At 46.9% G+C, this 15,755-nt stretch overlaps 1 protein-coding gene across 8 annotated transcripts in view; it reads right to left on the bottom strand.

Annotated features, from left to right (window-relative positions):
• The window catches only part of PPFIBP2 (PPFIA binding protein 2), a 202,817-nt gene that overhangs the window by 137,422 nt on the left and 49,640 nt on the right, over positions 1-15,755 (bottom strand). For 7 of the 8 annotated variants that reach the window (XM_045016715.1, XM_045016721.1, XM_045016711.1 and 4 more), the window contains one exon: positions 7,183-7,280. The exons of the other annotated variant lie outside the window; for it this stretch is intronic. In XM_045016715.1, the coding sequence (XP_044872650.1) occupies positions 7,183-7,246 (64 nt within the window). In that variant the 5' untranslated portion in view covers positions 7,247-7,280. Of the gene's footprint in view, positions 1-7,182; positions 7,281-15,755 lie in introns of those variants that run through there. 8 annotated transcript variants of the gene reach the window in all.

Below are 15,755 nucleotides of genomic sequence, written 5' to 3'. Positions count from 1 at the left end.
GCAGCAGCATTGGACATCTCTTTCCCATGGCACACTGGTGGCCATATACCATCACCACTCCACTCCATATCTCACCCAAGCTTTACCCAGAAAGGGAACTTCTTTCTAGCGGCTACTTAGATTCCAGCAAATAGCAAGGTTGAATCCTAGTAAGTCATCAGTCCTGGTACCCTCCTGGCCAAGCATCCAGTCCTCCCTTCTGAGCAACCTTCCCCACTTCATTTCCCTCTGATGATTTTGGAAAGTATCCAGTTTGGCCAGCAAAGCATTCCTGTCTTCCAACCCATAGGAAGTTCAAAACAGAAGTCTGGATATTTGGATCACGGAGCTGAGAGAGAAGGAGAACCAAGCCAGGATTGTTACCAGGTTCCTAGGTTTGGAACAAGATGGGCTATTAACCAGAATCCAGGTTCAGGCTTCAGCAGAGATGTTTGCTCTCTGGGTCAGGATGGACAATGCAAAATTTTCAACCAGCCTGACAACCCTACAGAAGAAGGATGGCCCAACGGTTAGGTCTCTAGCCTAACACTGGGGAAACTTCAGTTCAATTCCCTGCTCCACCACAGGCTTCCTGTGTGACTTTAGACAAGTCACTTAGCCTTTCTGTACCTCAGTTCCCCATCTGTAACATGGGGATAATAGCATAGTCATAGGAGTATTGTGATGTTGAATAATATGAATATATATCACTAGTATATTTTAGTTAGTTATATGGCCCCCGTTACTGTAGTACCTCCCAAACTATAATGTATTCATCCTCACAATATCCCTATGACAGGGCGGGCAAACTTTTTGGCCTGAGGGCCACATCGGGTTTCTGAAATTGTATGGAGGGGTGGTTAGGGGAGGCTGTGCCTCCCCAAACAGCCAGCTGTGGCCCGGCCCCATCCCCAGTCCCGTCCCCTATCTGACCCCCCCTGCTTCTTGTCCCCTGATGCTCCCCCCCCCCCCGGGACTCCTCCCCATCCAACCCGCCTTGTTCCCTGTCCCCTGACCGCCCAGGACCCGCCGCCCCTAACTGCCTCCCTCCACCATATCCACCCCCCATCATTCCTGACTGCCCTATGAGGTATCAAAATGATATATATTTCCGCCGCCCCCCAAAATAAACCAAACAAATCCCATTAAGATAGTTAAGGATGAGAATACATTTCTTAAAACAGTGTTTCCCAAATGGTGGGATGCAGGAAGTATCTAAATGGGTCCCAGGCTTGGGGAAGAGGCCAGAAAGCAAGACCATCCTGGAGCTCCTGTCCTATGGGGCTGGGCCTGGCTCCCCTTTCCGGGTGTTGCAACCTGGTGCACGGAGTCACAGTACCACTCAGGTTTGGCCTGGCTGCCCATCCTACGAGTGGTGTGACCTGGTGGACGGGGTGGTAGTGCCACTCACATTTGGCCTGGTCATGACGGAGTAGTGGCTGGGCCAAACCTGAGTGGTGCTGCAGCCCTGTGCACCAGGTTGCCATACTTGTAATGGGGGAGCTGGGCCCATCCCGTGGTACAGAAGCCACTGCCACAGGGTGAGCGAGGGGCAGGCTCGCTCTCCAATCCCCAGGCTTCCCCTGCACGCTGGGCTGGGATTAGGGTACCAGTACCCAGGTTGCCACAGGTGATTGGTGCCCCTCAGTGGGGCAAGGGGGAGGAAACAGCAGCAGCAGCAGTGGAGGAGAATGGCACTGGCCTATGATTTTGCCCTGCCCCACTCTGAATTTGGATCCTGGACAAGATGCAGAAAAAAAAAATATTCACAAAATGCAGTTGATGGGTTGCCTTAGTAAAAAATTTGGGAACCTCTGTCTTAAAAGCCCCTCACTATTTTATTATAATCTCCACTTAACCTTCTCCAAGTGGAAGGAGATCTATACTAGCTGCTACTCAAAATAAACCTGTATCTGCTTGGTTATGTATGTGCACAAGGAGTATGGAGTTTCCTAGTATCTACATCCTGCTTCGGGTATAGGGATAATCACAGGCTCTTACATTAAAGATTACAGGGGATCACATGTGCAGAGTGGACAGGATCCAGGTTGATCTTTGGCCTATATTCAGAGAATAAAGTTTCCATTTCACAGTGGGAAAGGAAAAGGGGTACAGTGGGTCTGTAGTCCACAGCAGGTTGGTGTCTCCAGCCCATGCAGTGAAGGGTCAGATGTGGGATGCTGTGCTCTCTGGCCTGTAGCGTGCTGCAGGATGGGAAAGGGTGTTCTCCAGCATGCTGGTGTTAGGTGGATATGCAGTTCACGGGTCAGCATGCTGAATTTTCCCAGGAACTGTGGGCATGGTCACCCATGTTAGAAAAACATGAAATAAAGTGATGCAGGGGTTAGGACTAGAACCTTACTGAGGACTTCCTGTCTTTTGAGCTTTTATAACAAGTAACTTTGTAAAAGTAATAAATAATAAAAGAAAGAAAGAAAGAAAGAATGTGTTCAAGTAACATTTCTCAATTTTGACATAATTAATTGTTAGGGAATTATGATATCTTAAACCAATTTTCCCTCTGATTCTGAATTACAGAAGAAAATACTAATGGACACTAGAATAAAAATTTGAGCAGTGTAATGCTCCTTCAGAGAGGTTTCTGTCTTGCTCATGACCTGCATGTACTCTGTGGAAAAGAAGTCTGTGCACCCACAGGCATGCCCAAACCCTTCAGTTTGTTTCCAGAGCTTGGGCACCAACACCACCATGAACTAGCTGTGAGCGGGATGTGCAGTCAACTGATTGCCATGCAAGTGAATATGCTAAGCTTCCATACACTAGTTGCTTTGCTTCCCTGTAATCTCATGTCCAGTGCTATGACAACCAAGTGAAGAAAAAATACTGTTTGGCAGCCTGGGACAATCAAAACCCCAGTATGAATGAGTGAAATCTCTTTGCTTACTGACCAACAGTACATTTCCTCAGTGCACAGGCATATGCAAAGCTCAGAACTGGCCTCCTATCTTAGTTACTGTACAAATACTAATCCATTACAGAAGAAATACATAATATGCCCAACTAGCTTATGTAATGCTTACTAAACTGCTCCCTGCAGTCAGCTGTGCCAAACTACACTACAGTTTTCCTCCTAAACAGCATCTATTATTAAATACTGTGATAGACCCAGGCCAGTTGGGTACAACAAAGTAGTAGAAGGCAGATATACTGGCCACTGGATTAGCAGTTTTCTGTTCCCTGATTGACCAGAGCAGGGGCTGCTTCAGACTAATGAGAACACCTGACTCCAATTAACCTGCAAAGTCAAGTGAGTCCATTAAGGTAATGTGAACACCTTACTAATTACAGCCCTTTTGATACTCCAGTCAGGGCTCACTCCAGTCAGGCTGGGGAGAGTCAGGGGAGAGGAAGTGTGTCTGAAGGGCTGGTTAATGAAGACACCCGCAAGTCATTGGTAAGGGAGCCCTAAGGTAAGGGTGAAGAAGGGAGAAGCAGGAGAGCTGTGGGGAAGTGGCCCAGGGAAATGTAGCAACTCTGGCAGTGAAAGGTCAGCTGCTACCATTAGGGTCCCTGGGCCGGAACCTGGAGTAGAGAGCGGGCCCGGGTTCCCCCCCAACCTGCCACTACAGAAACACCTCCTGGGAGGGGAAGTCAGGCCCCTGTCAGGACAGGAGGCTAAACTGTTCTGACATAAGCCCTAGAGACAACAGAGACTGTGGGAGTTCTCTCACCAACCTCCTTGCTGGTTTATGATGAAAAGGGCTCAGTAGACTGTAACCCTGGCCCTAGAGAGAAGGGCTACATGGAGGGTCACAGTGAGCCATTGAGGCTAGCATATACTGCCTAGAAGCCCGAGACCCACGGGGACAAGGTTGGAGCTCTGCCACAATACTTATGGTCATCTAATGAATAAGGGCACAACTCCCATCTGCAAAAGCTCCTAGAATATCAGTGCAATGAAGCAAAGGTGGCATTCTCTGCATCTGAACTTTCCTTGTCCAAATTCACAGGATCTCCATTTCCTCCACAGAAAGGCTGATATGGCCTGTAGCTTGACTGACTTTTTTCAGGAAGATGATTATAGGAATTAGTATTTAAATTGGATAGTCTCTCTGTGTACCACTGGAATCTTCACACAACAAAACATAGCACTTCTTGTAGTCATCTGAATGATAATGTTTGCCTATAGCTCACATGGCCTATACCTCACAGCAGGGAGATTTGAGAGACATACTAGGAAGCATCTATAACTAATTCTAGAATATGTAATGCTGCAGGTGACCAGACTCTTAAGGAATAACTACATTTAAAACCCATGTTAGAATCATGTACAACTTCTCTCCCATCCCCCACAAAAACCTCAAAAATCAAAACAACAAAAAAGCTGTAACAGAAAACCATTCCAAATCTGAAAGATTTTATTTAAATGGAACAAATTTATGTTTCTGACTGAGTTTTTAAGACAACTCAAGATGTGATATTATGTTATCATCAACCTGTGCTGACCTCTGAAAGCGTTCCCTTGGAAAGAAGACATAAGGTACAAAAAAATTAAGTGCCTAAGTGATTTTAAGTGCCCAAGTGATTTGTGAGCCTATGACCCATTTTCAAAACAACTCAAGAGCCCAAGTCTCACTGAAAGTCAATGGCACATTAGCACTTTTGAATATGTTAACCACAATAATTACATCACCCTATATTTGCTACAGTTTAGAAAAAACATCTATTCTAACTCACCTGGTTTCCAAAAATAAGACCCTTTGGTTTGGAACAAATGCCATTTTGGGGTGGCAAATTGTAACATTCTGTTTGCATGGTTCATAAGTTGGTAAAAGGTGGAAAAACAATACATAAAATTCAAATAACCTTCTCCTGGTCAAAAATATTTTTCAAGTGATTTTGTGTTTGGTGAAAAACTGAAAAAAGAAAAATAATGCATATTCCTAAACATTCAAGTTTGCCTGGACCTTATCCTGATTGGCATGAAGAGTTGTTTGGAGGTATGTTGAGCCCTACACAGCATATATGTTTCAAGTCAGACCAGATATCACAGTGGTACCTCCTTGATTTGGAAACTATGGAAGTATTTTTTATATGTTCTATACCTTTGTAGATTAGGTTGCCCACTTGCTAAAGTTATCTATGACCTGCTACAGCTTGTGTGCCAAGAACAAGAACGACGTTTGTGGTTGGATCAGATCCTTTAAAATAAAAATCCTGGACAGGAACCTATAACTTGGAGTTATGGGGTACTTTTGCACCAATATTTTGAGGTTTAATTATGAGCCTCCTGAGGCTGAGCTTTACTATGAGGTGGGGTTTTTTCTTTACTGGGACATCGTAAAGAAATGCACAACTGAAGTGCCAAAGGCTGGAATCATCTCCCTGGGTAGTAGGAAAGAATGAGGTTCAGGACATTACTACACACTTAAAAAGCTGTGACAAGTGCTCTCCCATTGTGCAGAGGGCGAGGTCATAGCTCTGCCCAGATATCTACCCTGGGAGTGTGCTCAGTTTATGATGGTGCCTATGCCAACCCAAAGGCTAATGGAATCCTAACCACAGAGGTCTTGCCCACTTCTTGTATACTGGAATGCTGGGAGAAAGATATATTTGCTTCTGTGTGGGTATATCAGAGAACTGCAAATTGCTCCTTGCACCACCTCCATCGCTGTGCAGGCAGATGCATAATTTAGCACTGTAAGTTGTAGTGCTGGTGTCACACCTCAATGGCCTCCTCCCTCAGGGGGTCCTCTGGGGAGGCAAATCAGCATTGTATGCTGCTAACGCTGTTATAGGCATTGCAAGGTATTTCGGGACAGGTTAAAGGTGTGAAGGTGGAGTGAAAGGTTCGTTTGCAGGTTGCAAGAGGCAGAAGAGGGAGGGAGGGAGAAGAGAACAGGTTAACTCGAAGCTCCAGCTAGGTCCGAGGATAAGATGCTTACTCCAGCCCAAGGCCACGGCAGACAATCGATTCTCGGCTGCCTGCCAAGAAAGATGGGGTCTGAATTCCAACCCCAATCAGCCATGAGAAAGGAGGATTCAGCTGAACAAAACTGCAGGGGCTGCAAAAACTAGTGAGACAGTGAAGGCCAGCGAGGGGGAAAACAACAGTTTTGTGTCCCTGAAGCTGGTGTGTTTTGGGAAAGCTGAGGGAGCCACAGAAGGCCGGTTTGGACTGGTACAAAGAGCATGGGGGACAGAGGTCCCTGAATGAAATGCCCCCAAAAGACCCCAGGACTTAAAACCTTCCTGAGAGCTGAAGCAAATTGGAAATCAACAGCGGACCCTGGACGGCCTATGCACAGGACAGAACTCTCGTTCACCCTTCCCCCACTCCTTCTTACATTACACCCAGGCTTGGCCAGCCTTGGGTTGTGTGTGTGTAAGTATAAAAGTGGGTTAGGGAATGGGCATTAACACTTTCTTCCTTCCCCTAAGTGACGTGGGAAGCACCCTAACGCTGTTATTTTATTAATAAAGTTTTAAAACTTAGATACTTGGTGTGCTCCTTCATCCCCTCCCCTAATGATCCTGCAGCCTCAGCCTAATCACCTGACGCCTCAAGCAGATTGGTAACAAATCTGTCTCACTGGCCTAGAGCAAATAAATTATATAATCTCACTCCCTAGAACACTGAAACAAAACTAACAACACATCACTTTAAAAAAAAAACAACAAAAAACCACTGGACGGTTCAGCCTTGGCAAAATCTCTGAAGTTTTGCAAACACAATTTTAATTTTTGAAATTCAACATTTAATATGCAAACTGTGAGCTGTTTCCCAGTAACCAGGCCCATGCTGTAAGGCAAATTTGGGAATTAGTACTTATTATAATGTTCATGAGATTTCAACAGAACAAGCTCCAGCTAGCAGGCATTCTACCACACATGCTAGTGTGTGTTTAATTCCTCCTATAACTTTACGGACAGGTAAATTTGTCCTACGGCAATACTATGAGGTGGGGTTTTTAGCTGATTTATCTAAAATAATCTTGCAGATGTGAAGTTTTCCAATGCCCAAATTGTTATTGTTTGTCTTTGAAATGTGTTTGAGGGGAAGTGCTTGGAGTGTAGCGAGAGAGAGAGAGAGACTGACTCAAAGACAAAGTTTGGTAACAAAAACAAAGATCCTGGGTAGCTCCAACTCTTACTGGTTGTCAAAGAGTTGCAGCTACTCAGCATTTTTCAGGATCAGGTTCCAATCAAATCAGTTTGATCTCAAATAAAGCAGTACCATACCTGCAATGATATCATCCATCTGCTCTAGGGCTGCTTCAAGCATATGACTAGCATCAGAAGCCATGATTTCTGACTTGCCCAAACCTTTATTCCTCCTACTGGAAAAAATAAAAAAAGAGGGAGATGAAGTCATACATATTATGCTAAAACACAGACATTTTAGAGAACATATTTCAATATGGCTCTGCTGTAAACTGAACCATGTGAACTAAAAGCAGCAAAGAGTCCTGTGGCACCTTATAGACTAACAGACGTATTGGAGCATGAGCTTTCGTGGGTGAATACCCACTTCGTCGGATGCATGTGAACTAAATTCACCCACTGGCAAAATAAGGCATAATGCCGTAAAAACCGATGGAGTCACTTCTGCTTCTAGCAATGATTTTAGCCCAGCATTTCCAGCTGTTCATTTATGTTTACCTTAGTTTTTTCTTCTATGTAATTTCACCAAAATCAGCAATATCAGATTTTAAAATGTGAATGGAAGGCTTGAGATTCAGACATGAGCTCTTTCTTAAACAGAGGTGAAGTCTTCTTCCAGATACTAGGCTTGTTTCTCTCCCACCCACCCCATTTGATGGGGAAGGAGGATTTACGCTCTTAACAGGGGTCAGACAATTGTGGGCTACCATCGTTTCTGGGGTTTCCAGTGGGGTATGACATTTTTATAGCACTGGTGTGGCTCCCGAGGACTCTGACTGACAGAGGCTGCCTGGGGTGTGAGGAATGGAACTTAGACCCCAGACACCAAACCTCCCTGGTAAGCATCTTGCACTTCCTTTCCCTCTGAATTCCTGTCTCTAGATGCCCTGTGCTCTTCCACTGATACAACTCAGCATAAATCAATGCTCACAGTCTAGTGTCTTCTCTGACTCCTCTCTCCACACAATCAGGCTATCGTCCAAGCTTTCGGCTGCTTCTTCCACAACATATTGAAAATAGAGCTCTCTTTTTCTGTACAAGTGGCCAAAATGCTCCCTCAATCATTTCACTCGGTGAAGTAGCTATATAGTTATCTGTGGGGGTGAGAGGGAGGGAGCAGAAGCTACCTGCGAGTGGGGGGTGAAGGGGCAGGAGGGGGATTGAGGGGAGGTACTAAGACTCAGCAGCAGGGTGGGGGGGGGCAACTAGTTCCAGGCTGGGCAGAAGGGTCCTGGGGTTTCCTACCTGATCCCAGGCCTGTTCCAACTCCTCTGGGTCCTGCTGCTCCAGCATCCTTGGGTCCCGCTCTTGCTCCCCTTGGGTATGTACAAGTTTACTATTTCCATTGCAGGGAGGCTCTAGCCTCCCACCATTATCTTCTTCCTAACTTATCATCCCATTTTCTAAAGCAGAGTTAAGTTTCTGTTGAAAGTTCAGTTCCCACCTGATATCAGAGATATTACTGTAAAATCCCAGGCAATATTTTCCAAAAATATCTCAATTCCCAAAAGGGTCAAAGATCATGTAACTCCCCTGCCAGATTCCTTTCCAAGTAACAGTTCCTGTCATCAACAGATAACATTTCAAAAGAAATCAGAACATGCACCACCTTTTGGCAGCCTGTGCTAGGGGCGGATGCTGGAGAAGGGGGTGGGTAAGTGGGGGAGGGGGGACATTGCCTCCCAATTTTTTAAAGGCAGGTCCATGCTCCCCACTTCTGAGAACCAGAATTCAGCAGGGTGCAATGAAGTGTCGTCCCAGGCTTCCCGCTTGGCCCCTTACTGAACCTGGGTGGTGTAACAGCAGGCCCCCCTGCCCTTGGCCCAGATAACCCTCTGTCATGAAGAAGCGGTGACCAGGCCAAGCTGTCCACCTCCCCCACTTCTGCAATCCTTCCAGCCCCACTGGTGCTAAGAATACCTTTGAAGAAAAACTTCTCATATGTCCATTTTATGGCTGAGGTATGGAACCAAGGTCCAGGCTATCACTGAATTATTCAGTGCCGGTGCTAGCCCATTGTGGGCCCTAGGTGGCACTAAAAATATTCCTCCCACCCTTGCCACAACACATACTCATAATTAATAACCCCCTTCGCCGCCGCCCTCCCCCGCCCCCAAGCTGCTCGGGCCCTAAGCAATTGCTTAGTCTGCTTATGCCCAGCGCCAGCTCTGGCTGAATAGGCCTTTCACTTCTACATTCTTACCTACCTTTCACATCACTATAACATGCATATCAAGTGTTGCAGGTCTCAGTAAGGAATTTTAATCAGCATTTTGTGTTCTGTCTGTTCTCCCATGGGGGGCGGGGGGGGTTTGATTCATCCCTTGGTGGCTCTGGGGACTACAAACTATATTCTCCTGCAAGTTTCTGAACCCTGGGTGCATTCACTCAATAAGACGGCAAACAATGTTCCTCTAGGTCGCGCCCACTGGCTCCCTGGATGCCTTCGAGGAGCAGTGGGCACTGTCCACAGTTCTCTGTGTCCTCCTCTAGCTCCCTGCTTTTGATCCTGTGACCCTCATTCCCATCCCTGTTTTCTCATTTGTTGTCTCCTGGCTTTACTTGAGCACTGGGTTCAGTGGCTTCTCATCTTAGGCTGTACCTCCTTTCGAGTAGACCAGGGGTCAGCAACCTTTCAGAAGTGGTGTGCTGAGTCTTTATTTGTTCACTCTAATTTAAGGTTTTGCATGCCAGTAATACATTTTAACATTTTTAGAAGGTCTCTTTCTATAAGTCTATCATATATAATTAAACTATTGTTGTATTTTTAAAATGTTGAAGAAGCTTCATTTAAAATTAAATTAAAATGCAGAGCCCCCCAGACCAGTGGCCAGGACCCAGGCAGTGTGAGTGCCACTGAAAATCAGCTTGCGTGCCGCCTTCAGCACCCGTGCCATAGGTTGCCTACCCCTGGAGTAGACTTTCCACCAGCAGGCGCCCCAAGTACTCAAGATGTGTATAGAAAGACAATTGAGTCGATTTTGGTTAACTAATGATAAATAGCTATGAAAACACTAAATTAGCTTTTTCTGAATGAATGAACCGGATTGCTCTCACACCAAGCATTGCTTCTCAGAAGTGAAATTTCTGAACAGTAGTCTAACATTTACGTAATTCAGAGCCATGCAAGAGACTTTCTTGAATGTATTTGTACTGGGACATTTCTATTTGACTGTAAAATCCAACAAACACATGTAGCTAAACAAGTTCTTTCACAGAAGGATGTAGAGGGAGAGTTATTCCTTTTAAGATGTGGAAAAACATGCTCACCTAAAATGAACTTTAAGTTATGCTGTTTTAAAGTGACAAACTTTAGCAAGTGATTCTGCAAAGAAGTTCTGGCCATAATTCACTTAAAAAGGGATGATTAAGGAGAAAATGTGAGGTGTTCCTTTTCATGCCATATGATTACTAATATGAATACCAGCACCAGTTCTAAGGGTTGGAGAGTTGGGCAGTTGCCCCGGGTGCCAATTTTCAGGTAGAACTGTACTGCATTTTTTTCCCCTTGATTAATACGGTAGTGGAGTATGGAAAAACACATGAATAATACCAGATTGGACAGTGCAATACTTTGCTTTAAAATAACCAGTCATTTTTTAGGTGGGGGAATGCCACAACCAGCCTTTCTTATCTTTCTATTTACTTAAATAAATAGGGGAGGGATAGCTCAGTGGTTTGAGCACTGGCCTGTTAAACCCAGGGTTGTGAGTTCAACCCTTGAGGGGGCCACTGAGGGATCTGGGGCAAAATCAGTACTTGGTCCTGCTAGTGAAAGCAGGGGGCTGGACTCAATGACCCTTCAGGGTCCCTTCCAGTTCTAGGTGATTGGACTCTAAAGGATATATATATATATATATATATATATGGAGATATACCTAAGAATAAAGACAGCTATTAGTCCTTGATCTGAAATAGCCCAAATTTGCTGACTTCCAAGGAATGCTACAAAAGCCATTTTTGACAGAATCTCTGTAGAAGGCTGAGTATATGCTTCCTATATGATGAAGCGGTAGGTGGTTGGCCGAGTGCCTGTGGAACTCATGATTTTAATTCTGATAAGATTTAATTCAATTGTATTTATTGTAGGAGTAGTTTTATTAGGGTACCTAGAGTCCTGGATAATTTTATTATTTAAAAAATAATTAATAAATTAAAAGTTAATAAATAAATATCTCCAATGACAAGCTATACGTATATGAAGATATTTTTGTCTGGTATTCACCCAATGGTAGTTTCACAGTCCACTTTCAATGACGTCACTGGTAATTAAACACCCACATTTATTCTCATAATTGCAAGCTTCCTGAAGATAAACAGTAGGATGAGAATCAATCAGGCATAAAATAGAGTGGTGCATTAAAATATAATTATCCATTTTTTGTTTACCAAGGAAACAGTCATGCAATACTGAAAGAGTACCTAAGGCTAAGACTCCAAATCTTTGTACCATAAGAAACATCGTAGCTCAGTAGCAAACCTGCTACAGTGGAAAATATAGATATGAACATAAATGTAGATCTGAAAGGGACCTCAAGGTCATCTAGTCCAGGGGTAGGCAACCTAGGGCATGCGTGCCGAAGGCAGCACGTGAGCTGATCTTCAGTGGCACTCACACTGCCCGGGTCCTGGCCACTGGTCTGGGGGGCTCTGCATTTTAATTTAATTTTAAATGAAGCTTCTTAAACATTTTGAAAACCTTATTTACTTTACATACAACAATAGTTTAGTTATATATTATAGACTTATAGAAAGAGACCTTCTAAAAACGTTAAAATATATTACCGGCACACAAAACTTTAAATTAGAGTGATCAAATGAAGACTTGGCACCCCACTTCTGTAAGGTTGCCGACCCCTGATCTAGTCCTTAGGGCCAGGCAAAGGGGGCCCACACCCAGGGTGCAGTAGCCAGGGGGGTGCCACAAGGGGCTCGAGCTCCCTGTGGCTGGCTGTGGCCGGACTCCTCTCTTCTCTGGCCCCTCCTCCACACTGGGCCAGTGGGCTTCTCCCCATCCCCGTCCCCTCCCTCTCTCACTCCTCATCTGGCCAGCTGAGGGCTCTGGCTCTGCCCCAGCCCTGGGGAGCCCAGAGTGGTGTGGCCGGTCAGTGGCGGCGAGGCCCCCCGCTCCCTGCCTGGAGCGGAGCCAAGTCTCTCCCTGCCTGTGACCCTGCGCCGCTCGGTCTCTGGCGGGGGCCAGGAGGAGCGAAACTTCAACCGGAGAGGGGGGGAGAGGAGGGACTTAAAGTGACAGTGCACTCACTGTCTCTCAAACTTTCCTAACACATACACAGGCTCTCATACCCATATACACTGTCTCTCACAGTCCTCCAACACAGATTGTCTTACACACACAGGCTCTCTCTCTCACACACACACACACACACAGTTTTATTATTGTTATTACTGCTTGGTACTTCCTGTCAAAATGCTTGTGGTGAGCCAGGAGGGGCTAGGGGCTGCAGGAGGGCTGTGGGCTCTGGCAAGATGCAGCCCCCATGACAACGTGAAGCCTGCCTTGAGCCGCAGGCCAAGCACAAGGCACCACAAGCCACCGCAGCAGCACAGAAGTAAGTGTGGCAATACACCATATACCATTCCATCCTTGCTTCTGCTGACAGTGGCCTAGGAATTTGCTAGTTGTAGCAGTTACTCATTGTGATGTTATCTGATTAAAACATGACCATCGTTGCAACCACTGTTATATATTTGCAACAAATCTTGTACAAAATGTGGCATGTAAGTTGTCTATGAAAAGGTTATGACTTGCTGAATAGGTTTATGCTATTTTTATGCATGTATCATTTTTGTATTTGAAGTTATGAGTATTGGCTCTATACCTGTGTTTCTCCTGGGGTAATGTTTGCTCCTGGGGTAATGCCCACAAGGTAGTTAGCCAGCACATCTTGAAGGGACTAGTCAAAGAAAGTGGCTCATCAAGGGACACTTAACTCACAATGGATCATGGGAGCTGCCCATCTACATTGAATGGAATTTCCTGTTGACATTCCATATGAAGTATAGGTAATGGCCCAGAGGTGATGGGGGAGGGGAGCCCAGGGAGCCCGTAGGAGCCAGGGGTGATGATGGGAGGGGGAGATGGGGTGCCAAAATACAAGTTCGCCCAGGGCACCATTTTCACTAAGGCCGGCCCCGAGTCCAGCCCTCTGGGCTGAGGCAGGACCAAGTATACCTAGACCATCGCTGACAGTTATCTGTCTTTAATCTCTCTCCTCGCCCCCCCCCACCCCAATTATGTGGATTCTACAACCTCCCTTGGAATCTTATTCCAGTGTTTAACTATCATAGCGAGACAGTTTTTCCTAATATCTAACCTAAATCTCCCTTGCTGCAGATTACATTGATTACTTCTTGTCCTACTGAGAGCAGACATGGAGAACAATTGATCACCATCTTCTTTATAATAGCCCTTAGTCTTCAAGTATGTTGTTATCAGGTCCCTATGTTTGCTATCAAGTAAAGATAACATTCCAGTTACAAATCAATAATTCTGCGATGCACGCTCCACCGGGGTTGGTGAAATATTCACAAAGTTAATGATAAATGACCTTTCTGTTTAATCATTGCACTACTAATTTTTTTGTGTTCTTATGTCTATTCATACACAGCTCATCTGTCCGTTCTACAACAGTAGTGGTGTCTAGAGCAGGCCTGCACAACATACGGCGGCCCGCGGAGCCTCACTGTGCGGCCCACCGGGGGATTCTAAATCCCCCACACACGGCGCTCTGCGGGCAGTCCAGAGCCCTTTGAATCCCAGCCACGGCCGGGAATCAGAGGGCTCTGCACTGCCGGCAGCCGCGGGGAGCCCAGAGCCTTTTAAATCCCAGCCGCAGCTGGGATTAAAAGGGCTCTGGGCTCCCCGCGGCTGCCAGCAGCCCAGAGCCCTTTGAATCCCAGCCCCTGGCCGCTGATTGCCCCCTCCCCAGACCCCTGCCCCAACTCCCTCCCAGGACCCCCACCCCCTATCTAAGCACCACTGGTCCTTGTCCCCCGATTACCCCCTCCCGAGACCCCTGCCCCTACTGCCTCTTGGGACCCCAGCCGCTATCTAAGCCTCCCTTCTCCTTGTCCCCAACTGCCCCCTTCTGAGAACCCACCCAACTTCCCCCCAGGACCCCACCCCCTACCTGTCCCCTGATAAACCTCCTGGACTCCCATGCCTATCCAATTGCTGCCTGTCCCCTGACTGCCCCTCCAAACCTCTGCCCCATCCAACCCCCCCTGCTCCCTGTCCCTTGACTGCCCCCCGGAACTCCCTACCCCTTCTCCAACCCCCAAACTGCTTACTGTGCCACTCAGACCAGCGTGTCTGGCTCCGTGCAGCTCCAGACAGTTGCTGCCATGCTCCCCCATGGAGCCCACAGCCCTCTCCCACTCTCAGCACCTGCCTTCCAGATTTGAACACCTCAAAATTCAGGAGTGCTCAAGCTCGGTTTGGGCAGCTTTTACTTCATTTCTCCCAAATCAAATATACTGATCCACTGCAACCTGCTGTAGAAAAAGTAGGATAAAATTGAGCAAGAAATGCTTATTAGGACTGGAATTGCTATTTTCAACAGCCACTGCCTTTTTGTTTGTTTGAAAGGAAGACAGTGATATTGCACTGGCAAATTCCCCATAGAAAGAAAGAGTGGAACAAAAGAATAATAAAGGCACCTCAACTTTTCCTCATTTATGGAGGACAGTCTTATAATATGCATCCAGATATCCTCCAATCACACAAGCTGAAAATTGTTCCACTTTACTGCACCTCTGTAACCATATGGGAACCAATCCTGTCTGTGTTTTGTGCACATCCAAAATTTCGGCTGAATGACCCGCCCTGGGAGCGAGTTACCAGTGACCCAGGGCTGGGGCGGCAGGAGGTGGGGGGGGCACTGGTGGGGGGAAGCCCAGGGCTGGGGCAGCAGCAGGGTGGAGGGAGGGCACTGGTGGGGAGGAAAGGGGGAAGCCCAGCGCTGGGGCAGCAGGGGGTGTGGGTGGGTGGGGGGAGAGCCCAGGACTGGGGCAGCAGGAGGGTGCGGGGGGGAGCCCAGGGCTGGGGTGGCAGGGGGTGTGTGTGGGTGAGGGGAGAGCCCAGGACTGGGGCAGCAGGAGGGTACAGGGGGGAGCCCAGGACTGGGAAGGGGGACAGCCAGATTTTTTTTTTGGTTGGGGCAGCAAAAAACCTAGAGCCGGCCCTGCCGGGTTGCCCCAGCTGCCGGAGCCCCGGGCCCTTTAATTTGACCCTGAGGGCTCCCAGACACCTCTTTAGCTGGGAGCCCCTGGTTGATTTAAAATAAAGTATCACCTCCCCACCCCCAACCTTCCTTTTTGGCCCACAGCTGTTTTGGTGGGGCGGCACTGGGGAAGGAGGGTTTGTTTCCGCAGGGCTGGGCGGCCCTGGGGCGGGGTGTTTCCTCGGGCTGGGAGGTTTCGTCCCTCAGCTGTTTTCTTTGGAGGAACGTGGCCCTCGCCGCTTTACGAGTTGTGCAGGCCTGGTCTAGAGGAACAGAGACATGAGTGGGGTCGAGAACGACTGTGTTCAAATTCCAGCTCCGCCACAGACAGCTTGTAGCGTTGGATAAATTGATGTCTTCACATCAGATAGAGAAGCAGAAGGGAATTATTCTCCAATCCATCCAAGG

This window comes from Mauremys mutica, chromosome 4 (assembly GCF_020497125.1).
Source record: "Mauremys mutica isolate MM-2020 ecotype Southern chromosome 4, ASM2049712v1, whole genome shotgun sequence".
NCBI classification, from domain to species: Eukaryota; Metazoa; Chordata; order Testudines; family Geoemydidae; genus Mauremys; species Mauremys mutica.
Note: the sequence above shows the minus strand (reverse complement) of the source record. Positions and strands in the feature narration are given on the sequence as shown.